At 48.3% G+C, this 11565-nt stretch overlaps 1 protein-coding gene across 1 annotated transcript; it reads right to left on the minus strand.

Annotated features, from left to right (window-relative positions):
- Positions 1-8988: 8988 nt before the first annotated feature.
- On the minus strand, positions 8989-10418 carry LOC144167625 (uncharacterized). Its single transcript, XM_077696821.1, has 2 exons — positions 10123-10418; positions 8989-9514 (listed from the first exon to the last, which is right to left on the minus strand). Exons 1-2 carry the CDS (start codon positions 10393-10395, stop codon positions 9056-9058), a joined length of 732 nt encoding a protein of 243 aa, XP_077552947.1. The 5' UTR covers positions 10396-10418; the 3' UTR covers positions 8989-9055.
- Positions 10419-11565: the final 1147 nt, after the last annotated feature.

Here is an 11565-nt window from a genome sequence, read left to right on the forward strand (position 1 = left end):
GTAATCGCTGTTTATCGGAACAAGTTGCTGCTTTCGCTTTGTGTAATACCAGTTAAAACAAAACTGAATTGGTATTCACCAATTTAGAAAACGGAGTCCCATTCGTGTCAAGCCGTGCGCAAAACGTAGCGTTTCTTTAGCGGCCAGATGTCTGTATGTGGTGTCTAGATTTTGTTTTCCCGCCCTGCAAAGTAATCCTTAACGTACGTTTGCCGTAGACCCACTTAGCTCCGTCGGGTCCAGGTTACCCAGGAGGTGTTGTCGGACAAGGTTATAAAGCCGTGCGAAGAAGCTCGCAATGGAGGCGAAGAAGCGCCAGAACAGGCCCTAAACAACTGTCGCTAAAGCAGACGACAAAACCGTACCGCCGACGCCCCCCCCCGGCGAGCTGGCACCTCCACGAGGGGAACGCTTGGCAAATTCGCGGCGCCATCTCTAGTGTGCTCCACGAGTGAAACCCTCCACCCCCCACGCCCCCCCCCTCACCCACCGGCGCCTCCGCCGCATAGGAGTTTATGGTTCCGCACGCCGCGAAAGAACCGTCGGCTGGTAAAGGTAGAAAGCTTTGCTTTAAAAGGTTGCGTTACGCAGACACGTGTTCCACAATCACTCACTCCAGCAATAGATGCAACCTCGGTGTTCTCAGTTCGAGATCACTGACGATGTCGGGGGCAAAACAGCCCACCATGATTTCCTGATGTACAAATTCCGACTCGGAAAGACGCACACGGAACAAACGACGATAAATCGCTTTTTAGTGCAGTATACCGCACAATCGTAACAGAAGTCGCATACGGCGCTTAAGTTCTCTGCAAGCTTGCGTACGCGGAGTGACGCAGCGGCGACCGGCCAGCGAGTGCGGCCGTATTAGAAATAGTTCTCGTTTCAAACGTCCGTCACTGACCGAACGCAAACGGTGAGACGCCATTGGTTTCGGATTAACAAAAAATCCCTTTGATGCCAGAAATGCTTGTAAAGACTTTAGCTGTCACCGATTCGATTTAGATTTCTTTCCCGTGTCATTCAGGGTCCTGCCGGCCAGGCAATGTCTTTAGGCTAGCTACGCCCGTGCAATTTCGACGCAGTTTTCTACGCAGCACCAGAACGTGCAGGTAAATTGTTTATAATTTTTTCATCTCACCCACAAGCCGAGGGATGCTTTTGAACCATCACCACCGTTGTCGTCGTCATCATCGTCATGCTGAGGGTGATAATAGTAATAATTGCTCCTGTTTTGTCCATTGTAGAACAAAGACCAAACTCAAAGCTTTCCAGCCGTTTCTGTAGTGAGTTTGTCGAATCCATTCGCTACCTATAATTTTCTGAGCTTGCCCTCCATCGAATCCTTAATCTTGTCTCATTCGGTATACCATTGACAACCATTTCGTTAAACGGTTGGCTTACCTGTCTCCCTTATACGCATTACACGACCTAGTTACAGCATTACAGTGCTAATCTGAACTAGAATACTTACTCGTGAGTTTGTTTTCTAAGCAGGGCTGCTGTTTTCTTATTACTAACAGTTGCCCTTAGCATTTTTGTTTATGTGGCTGGTTGCTCCGATCCATGTTTGCCGGCTGTGCCAGCCGCTTTTCTGATGAAGGCGAAAACCGAAAACACTCGTGTGTTCGAGAGTTCTGCGCACACTAAAGATCCTTATGTGGTCAGAGTTAATCCGGAGTCCTCCACTACGGCACACCTCATCGCCTATGTAGCGTCGGCGCGTTAAACCTCATAATAAATCAGCCGTCTAAGTTTGCTTTCAAGGTGTTTAGTGATACCCTAATTTTCTGCCCAGTTTGTCACTACTGGAAGCACACATTAGTTTTATACCACTCACTTTTGTAAGAAGAGTAGCCTACTGCCACATGGTCCTTTATATAAAAGCCCTACCTACATGACCTACAAGCAGTGGGCAAGCTCCGACCTCCTCGCATACCAGCGCCGGCTGGTGGTGGGAACTGGAACGGCCAGTGAAGACCACGGCTACATGGACTGCGGGGCCCCTCGCCGATCGGGCGCCCAAAGATCAACGCTACTCCGATAAAGTTTCATCTCTGTTTCTCTGTTCCACCTATTTATTTATCAAATGCTGCTGTCGGCCAAGTGTTAACAGATAAATAAGAAGCTTGGAGCACGCGCGCGTTTCCTATTCAACGGTCGGAGAAGAAAAGAAAGAAGCCGTGGTTCTCAGTGATGGCGGCCAGCACCAGTCACGAACTCTCAAGCCTAAGCGAGACCCCTTACTCGTCTTGCCTGGATGGTACACAGCTAGCGTTCAAACAGTCTCAACCACCAGTGCCTCGCCATGTGGACTCGGCAAGGAAAGATGGGGACTCTACTTCAGCCATGAAATCTGCAATATCGTTCGGCATAGGGCCTCCCGTGACTGGCGCCGGCGAGAAGAAACCCCCAAGCAAGCATGAACCGGTCAGCCCAGCGGGCAACTTCCACTCGGAACACGACGACTTGCACGGCGGGAGGAGTCCGATGCTGAGGTGCATCACCACGTACGCAGTCGTGATAATCATCCTGGTGATTGTTCTGATAGCGTACCTGGCTACGGTTCCGCGAGTGAACAGGGCACCTCATGGACAAGTGGATGAAGGAGCGCACGCGACGGTCTCGAAGGAGTCTGGGCGTCATGCCGTCACTCGGGTCAGCGCCGGTTCCACTGACGCTCTTTCGAAGGCAAAGCCCCGCCACTCTAATGACCATGGCCCTTCAGGAGACAGGCACTACGAGAACGACATGGACGTCGATGTAAAAAACAAAAACCTCGACCATCATTTCGAAGATGATCCTGCTTCTAACATAACTACGCTTGGTTACGAAAACTGAATTACAGCTAACAACAGAATGTGTGGTTTGACGCGCCGCCTTTTCTTGTTTATCGTGCTATTTTGTGTACTGGAGTGCTGCGGAGCTTCTTGTCATTTGTGGCCCTGCTGAAGCGCATTTTGATACGAGCTCGCCGCATCGTACGGAATCAATCCGACCAAGAAGAAACGCCTTTGGATCAGCGAAATCAAAACCAGCATTCCTTGTGGCTTCAGAATAGCTGTGTGGGGGCAGTCTAACACCTCAGGAACGGGTGGTTGGGTGCACCACAAAACAACCCGAACGCCTTTTGCCTGTGTCAAAATTCCACTCTTGAAATAAACTGGCTATTTCCTCTCGTGTTCAAAACCCCCTTAAGGGCAGTGGTTGCCGTCAGGCGCAGACCACTGTACAATGCGTGCGCAGGGACGTAGCATGAGTGCTCCCCTGTTATAACTGGTGGGGGGGGGGGGGGGGGGGGGGATCGCTTTCACTGATAAGGCGTCCCTGCCTTTACCTCCATATTAAGCCGCGGAAACACCGGAAACACAGGAGTCAAAGGGTGCCGTACAGATGAAGTTGGAGCAAGGCGGGCGCGTGCCGTACGGTGGGGAGAGGTATGCAAGCAAGGGGATAGAAGAATATTACAAAAATGGTCTAAACACATTCGCTCCAGTTCACCACGCAGATTTTTTTGGCAGATTGATGTTTCACTGTGAACTTTGAATAAACGTTCAGGTTCTAGACACAGCTTTTTTTTTTTACATGCCCCAAAAAATGCTGTTTCACTGGTAAATTTGAATCAACTAAAAGTTTATCTGCGGACGCACTTCCCATCATATAGGTGGGTGAGGGAATACTGTAGATCAGCGGTCGGCAACCTTTTGAGGCGGAGGGCTCAATTGGATGTAGTCGACGCTGCGGGGGCCGGACCGCAAATGTGTGTTTGGGGGGGGGAGGGGGGGGAGGGGGGGGGGGAGGGAAGGAGCGAATCGGCATTAATATATGGAGAATTAAAAATAACGTCAATAAATGAGGCGAATTGACAGTAATGTACAAAACGAATACAAACCATGGTTTTTTGTATTATGCATGATAGGAAGTGACGGGGAGGTGGAAAGTTCTGACGTCGTGTAGGGGCCACGTAATACTACCCCGCGAGCCGATGGTTGCCGACCCCTGCTGTAGGTAATCCAAGCGCTATCATCATTTATTTAGGATAAATACTCTAACACTTCTGGGTTATATGTCTTAAAATGGCCCAAATTAGTCCGTATCCCTCATTTCCACGCCTTAAGTAATGCTTAGTCACGTAAAACCCCTAAATATAATTATTTTTCTCCTTATGCTTTTCTTGATGTCAAGTGGCTCTCACAGGCTGGAAGCGAAGACGTAGTCGATGACCACAGTGTCATTCATTTTTCTAGCTGGCGTAGTCCAACCACTGCCAAGGCGACCGGGCTGTCGTAGTAGCAACTAAACAACTAATGACTAAAGTAGCAACTAATGACTAAAGAACGAATGTTTGAAATTGCCCGAGCTGATTACACGATAAAATTTGTTGTAACAAATTTCAAGTTAAAGCTACGTTCTACAAGAGAAGCATGGCAGAAGAAGACCGAACGGTAATCCTCAATTTTCGCGCAGGGGAGTGTAACTAAAACAGGCGTTGGTTTAAACCTCGAAAATCCATGATCACAGACCCTCACGGAATGCCTCGTTGTGAGCAGAACAGCAAGGCAAATCAGGCCTGCGCTCACAACTCCAGAGATTCAGTAGGCGCATTTTCAACACGAAAGGGTCTTATTCCCGGATACAAGAAGATTTCGCTGACGTCATATCCGTCACGGAAGTGACGCCAGAACAGCGAAGCAAGCGGCATGTAAAGGGTGCACCCCTGCACAAAGGGTCTTCTTGTGGGGAAGCAACCTTTAGTTCTATAGAGTACGCTATACTTAGGGTTGTTCATTTTCGGGTTTTATATTTTAACACGAAAGTGTTTTCTGCCGCGATTTCCCAAGATTTCACTGACGTCATATCCGTCACGGAAATGATGCCAGTATACCTTTGCCGAAGCGACCCGCCAGCTGGACGTCGCTCGCCAAGTACACCCACAAGACAGCCGCCGACCTGCAAATTATGCTCAGCTGCAGATTTTGCTGCACATTCAACTTTCGTGTTTTACTGATTGCTATGACAGAGGAATCAACCACAGTTTTTTTTCCCATTTGTTCCATTTAGTTTACCGGTTGCATCGTAACCATGAACACATCCCCATCACTAATCGGTTTCGTTAAACCCGACAAACCAGTTATACCCATCCTACAAGGCCGTTTAAAAGGCCTTCCGAAGGCCACTGAACCACTTGTGTATAGAGAGCCTCGCTGTAAATACACAGGGCGCATTGCAGGTGAGCGTTCAACTGCCCATGAAACTTGCCATGTAGCACAGACATTACACGTTGGCCTACGTAATTTTTTTGCCTAAAGTGTTTCACATGAATTTTCCACACACAAAAAAGGGCAAATGTGTCGGACGCATTGTGAGGTAGCCAGAGACGACATAAGATTCTCGCACTTTCGCAGTGCCCCGCAATAAACTATGAGAAGGTACATTAATAAGCAGTGATACGAAGTGAAGAGCTCGGTTGAGCGTCAGCGAATGGATATGGCGGTGTGCTTGGGATGTATACATTTTATTGGCAAGCAGGCTTTGCCAAGAGCGTCCAATCAGGCCGACAAAATTGTCGATCAAACAATAGTTTAGGTGAGTGACGAGAGGGTTACAGCCGAACGAAGGAATTATGCGCATTCGGAATGGTACAGAATAACCCTTGACGTTTATGCGCTGGCAACTCTACGCAAACAAAACGATGTCATAGGCATGGTTAACGTCATTATTCCCCCCTTCCTTCGCCTTAAAAAATGCGACGTCTCGATGCTAAAACAAGTGTAGTAAACAAAAGGGCCTATTATATGGCGCGACACGGCTTAAGAAGGACTCACCCGTTAATATCCCAGTGGGACTTACTACTACATGGCCCACGGACTTAAAAAAAATTACACCATCTTCCCGTAGGGGAACCCTGAGTAATATGCGAAGCAGGCATGGGGTCGATTCAAGTGCCCGTTAGTTTTCCGTTCGTCGTTTCCGTAAGGTAGAGGTACGTAGCTACCGTTATATTTACCCTTTGGTTTCCGTGGTAACTACCACACTTTTCGCTTACCGCTTTTCAGATGGAGGCCGGGTGTTTGAGATTTCAGCAACGGTAAAGATCCCCAGATGTTCAAAATTAACCCGGAGTCCTCCACTACGGGGCGCCTCATAGCCTATGGAGCGTCGGCGCGTTAAAATGATCCTGCAACACTTTTTTCAACTTTTTTTGAATTCTTAAATGGTGCAGAACGTAGTCACCCAACACACCGAGTACTTGGATTAGGAGGTGGCAAAGTACCCCACTAAAAAAATTACTGCTCTATGCTCACCAGGTAACTTGGAAACTCATTCAAAAGGTTTTTCTCTCTTTCGCGGTCTTGACGCTCTTCGACGGCTCGAATTACGTCACTAAGGCCATGTAGCGGCTGTTGACGGTTTTCCTTCAGTTGCAGCAGTGAACGCTTTTCGATAGCAACTTAAAAAAAGTCACAAAAACACAGCAGAAATGGAAGGCGTATCTGGTGCGACGAGGAAATCACGCAGTGCCGCTCCGTGCTGGCGATAACTATAGCTTTCGCAGTGGTTCCAGACGCGAAGGAAAGAGTGAAAACACTTATCGAAAGTTTTGCAGGGTCCCTTTAAACCTTGTAATCACCATAGTTTGCCTATTTACGAGATATGTCACTTTTGTACTGAAATGAAAAGAATAAAACTATTGCCTACTAGATAGCCAGAACCATCCAGTGAAAACTGGATAAACAATAATTCATTTCCTGTTAATTTTTTACTGAATAAAAAGGGATATATTAGCCGTAAACAATTTCTACGAAGACGTAGAATCAGCAATAAATTAGGAAATGGCACAGTTCACGTTTGTGATGGGAGACTTTAAAGAAACACTGAAGTGAATTTGTCAAGCTCCCGTTTTTGCTTCCACTGCGTGGACTGGCTCAAATTAACACACTTTTCATCGTTTATCCGGTTGACAAGTCGGTAATTGTTTTTTTAAAGCTCGAAAGAAGAAAAACTACCATGCGCGGTTTGCGGCGGCCGCACCAACTAAACGCTGTGACGACGGGAGGAGGTGCATCGTGATTGGACGATGCCCACGATTAGCATTCAAACAAGTTTCGGTTTCGCTTCCGTAAAACAACACGCTTGACATCCGACGTTATCTGATGGACATTCTCGATATCTCAGTAATCGTCATACCGCGCTTCTACCTTGTTGTCGGCTGTAAAATGCCTAAGATAAGCCTTCCAGGACGGCTTGTAATCGCAGCAATCGCTAGCCGAGGCCTACGCAGTGGATGAACGCCCTCGGCGTCACCGCAGACGCTCAAATGCCATGCGCTTTAAACGAGAAGGTTCAAATGGGAACTTCCCGTCGGTAGTAGCGCCGCACGCCAAGTCTGAGAGAGGAGCGAGAGGAGTTCTCCCTTGCGGCGCCCGCGTATTTCGGACAAGCCTCAACTCGCCACGTCTGCCGAAGTTTGAATAACGTTGACAGGGGGGCACCCTTGCGCCGGCCTGTCTGGGGCATGCAGTGATCTGTTGGATCTCGCTGCAAGCTTGAGTCACCGACAGCGAGGCACCCACGAGGAAGGTGCACGTAATGGTAGGCTTTGCCACAAACACAAGAGCACTGCACGAAGTTTGCAGCACAGCAGCGCGCTTAATCTTAACACCAGGAATTTAAAAGATTGTGTTTTCTTGGAAAACAGTAACTTTCCTGTGTCTCTGGGCTACTCACCAGCACAAACATTTAGTCAATGAAGAAAAACGGCTGCTCTGAGCCGTTCAGGCGAACACCTTCCCCCTCCCACATCAATTCCATACACTGTACTAACCGCGCCTGCGAGGATCTCCTACGAAGTCCCGAGGAAGATTTGGCCCACGGTAGGGGCTGCCATCGCGCCCTACTACATTCGAATAATTCCTTCGTTCTTCCACGAGCTTTGGGGAAGAGCTCTGACCAACTCCTATTTCTATGATCAGCGCTTGCTGGTGTTGAGGCTTGTTGAAGCTGGGAGAACCCAAATGATCTTGGAATGAAGACTCCTTTCTACTAATTTCTCTCTGTTTCTCCTTCTCCCTCTCTGTCTCTCTCACAGATTGGTGTCCGTCGGCCAGAGTCAGTGCTGGTAGTTTAGTGCTCACATCCCCAGTTTGGGCACTATGTTGCAGTGTTAAGCATTTTAATGCCTTTGCTCAATACCCCCGCAGCCGAGGGCCACTCCTTGGATTTCCACAAAAACTCATCACTGGCTAAAGTAAAATAAATTACTGGTTGTAACATCGTAAATGGGGATAATTGATCAAAGAGAATTGAAAAAGAAAAACCACACAAAACCAAATATAAATAAAAATAAAAATTTTACAAAAATGAAGGGAGGAGAATAAAATATGCATCGATACATGTTATCCAATACACCAAGACTAATAAAAAGAAAAGGGGAAAAGAATGTTGCAAATACAGATAAAAAATAACGAAATCAGACGAACCCTCCGCTACGCTATCTGAGGAAACAAACATAATTGGCGAAGTAATGGCACGTAATCGATATAATGGTGTAAATTCAGATCGTTGGCGCAATGAGACAAAAGAAAACTTAAGAACAATGAATCAAACCAACGTCGTTGGCTCCTCATAGCCAAATCTTACTGTAAATAACTCCCACTCTAGACAGGCGGTATAAGAATGTTACAAATTAGCAGAAAACTATCTGAATTTCTGCAGATTTTGTTCTGTTAAGTCTTCTGCTTTGAAAAATGCGGAAAATGTTTACGTAGGTCAACTGGGACGCTTTTTTCTGTAAATGAGGTCGCTTGGTATTTTTCAGGTCAGTGAAGCTGTGGGAAGCTCATCGCTACGTTCAATTTACGCTGTGCATAGCGCAGTAAGCGCCAATTCCGTACCAATCAGAAAACGGACATCCGAGTCTACTAGAGCAGGCAGATCCTTTACAACTCTGGAGTTACAATGATTTATTGATTTCTTGCTGGTATTACTCAAAATATCATACGCAGTGGATTTGATGTTTCGTTTGGCTTTTAGGTATCAGGTCATGAAGATCATATCAGTCGATGACGCCCTGGGGTGAGGCAGCCGCATTAATTTCTTCGTCCATTTTATCCGTGTTCGCCTTAGTCCCAGTTGAGACTTCATAATGCGCGTCCGTCGGTGCACCAACTTCAGGTGCTGTGGACGAGGGCGACTCAGTTGGGCGGATACCGCCCGACGGTGCAGGCTTTTGCGGAGCAGGCGTGGACTGGAAGGCGGTAGCTGTGGACACTTCCATCATTTTCTCGTCCCTCTCTTCCAGCGCTGGCGTAGACAACTGCGAGTGCTCCAGCAGCAACCGGTAGAGGATTATGAACGCGAACAGTGACACGACAAAAAGCATGACGAGTATGACGAAGAGCACGCGTGCGTAGGCCCCGCCATAAAAGTCGGTGCTGCTAGAAGACGTGGGCGCCGCGGGCGGCTTCTTGGGTGGACTTGCATCAGGCGGTGGCTGGGGTGGCTTGGAAGGTTCCTGTGCAAGGCACGAAAATGCGTATTTAGTTCTGGTGAGTATGTGCACAGGTGGCCCGTGAATACGGGGAGTGGGTGACACAGCGGATGGGTTGTTGCATAAGGTGGGTCACTTTTAACCCCACCAAAGACTCAACATGTCATGTATCTCACTCGCGGCAGCCCCGTGGCAGATACGAAGAACAGTGTTGGTTAGAGTCATGTGCGGAATGGGGTTGGGCAGTGAGAAAGTTACCACAACAGGTAACATTCTCCCGAATGGCAGCGGAGGGATCGAAAGTGGGGCCGAAGACACAAAGTGGCTGCAAACAACCCAACAAAGCCTGCACCGAGAAAATTGTTGCTCTAAGCAAAGAAACTGTGGTTCCAGTAGCTAAGACGGGACAGTCCACATGTTGTCGAAACAACATTGCGGAGAAAGTGCACCCGAGTTTTTTCGTCGGAAAGGATAGAACTCAAGAAGGTTGGAAGGCGTAGAGGGCACATGGTCGTCAGCTGTTTCGCAGTCAGGGACAAAAAACCCGTTCAGTTGCATGTGTAACAGCCTGCATGGTATCGCTATAGCCTTCTATTTTTCTGGGGGTCACCCGCGGTTGGAGGCCACCTCACCTGTGGTTGGCTACCGGGCGGTGCAGGCCTGCCGATCGGGTTCGCTGGCCATGCTTGCTGCTGCTCAACGACCGGTGAACGAATAACGGCTGGCAGTGCTGCGTGTGCGTCATCCGAGTGTCTGGACAGCCGTCGCTGCGGCGCGATGGCCAGTGCTGCGTATGCGTCATCTGTGTGTCTGGACAGCCGTCGCTGCGGCGCGGTGACCAACGAGCAGTACAGGCTGCCGGCCGAGTTCTTACGACGGTTGTCCAGGGCTGCTTTCGGCTCCATGCTTCCTCGTCTGCCTCTTCTTCGGCCCTACTGGCCAAAGATATGGGGATCTTAAGAAAGCCACAGGGTTGATGGTGATTACGCGACGGTGATGATTGCGAAGACCACAATGCGTCATGACAAATGTGTGGGGCGGTTTGATCTTGGGACCAATAAATACCTTTATGGGACAAAAGTAAAGAAACGAATTTTGCCTATCTAACTCGTCGTCGTCTTCATCACCACCGCAATCACCAAAATCATCACCGCCGTTCCCTAAAACAACAATAAAAACTTTATCGCCGTCATCGTCGCTATCATCTTCACCTCAGATACTTACTCGGAAGAAAGAAATATCTGACTTGCATTGTGTTACAGACTTGCTGAATTTTAATAGGAAGTCAAGGTGCGTGCCCCTATAGGGACCGGGCAGCTGGACGGATGGCGCCACCACTCGGCGCTCCGCTCGTCAGTGGAATGAGCCGGTGCATTGGACTACACAGCCTCCCGTTGTTTTTGTCGTGTTTACTTCGGTGCTTTGTATGTTTTGGTGGCGTTGTGAGCAGACATGTGAGATGAAACGAAGTCTAGACAGGTGTGGTGGGTTCTTAGATGCAGTAATGACTACGTAAACTTGTCAGACGCGTCGAAAGTTGGGTATCGGCTGCAATGGCATGAGCGCTTTTTGCAGCGACCTGCGCTTGGCTCCACCCGTTCTGAGCTCGAATAAAACTACTATTCTTTGTATTATTTTTTTCTTAAATGCACTAACGGCTACGCAAACTTATTGGATGCTTGTAAAGTTGGGGAAGGGCTACATTGACACGAGCGCTTTTTGCAGCGCTCTGCGCCCGGCTCCGCGCGATCTGAGTAGGAATAAAACTATTAGCAATATTAAAATTCCCTTCTACCACTTTAAATTATCTTCGCTGGTTTCAATGTCTACGGTTTCCACGCCAGCCTTAGCGCTGGGATACCTCGATACGTGTGCTTTAAATAGAAAGGCACCTGCATACGAGATGGATTACCGTGTACGTAGAAATGTTGCAGTAGTTTGCACTTTCTGTAACCGTAAGCTTTGTACCTTCGGTTTTGGCGAGCGACACTGTGACAGCATGGGAGCCTGAAAGCCGAAGTGGAAATCCCACATTTGTGGTGGTCATTTTATCAAGAGCCAAAGTTATTCACCAA

Source organism: Haemaphysalis longicornis, unplaced genomic scaffold (assembly GCF_048455015.1).
Source record: "Haemaphysalis longicornis isolate Haplotype H1 unplaced genomic scaffold, Haemaphysalis longicornis Haplotype H1 scaffold_2, whole genome shotgun sequence".
Classification (NCBI taxonomy): Eukaryota; Metazoa; Arthropoda; class Arachnida; order Ixodida; family Ixodidae; genus Haemaphysalis; species Haemaphysalis longicornis.

Excerpts from the sequence above, each read along its gene's own strand:
- LOC144167625 (XM_077696821.1), bottom strand. The coding sequence starts at position 10,395 with ATGGAGCCGAAAGCAGCCCTGGACAACCGTCGTAAGAACTCGGCCGGC. Across the intron at positions 9,515-10,122 it reads CGCCCGGTAGCCAACCACAG|GAACCTTCCAAGCCACCCCA; the intron begins GTGAGGTGGCCT and ends TGCCTTGCACAG.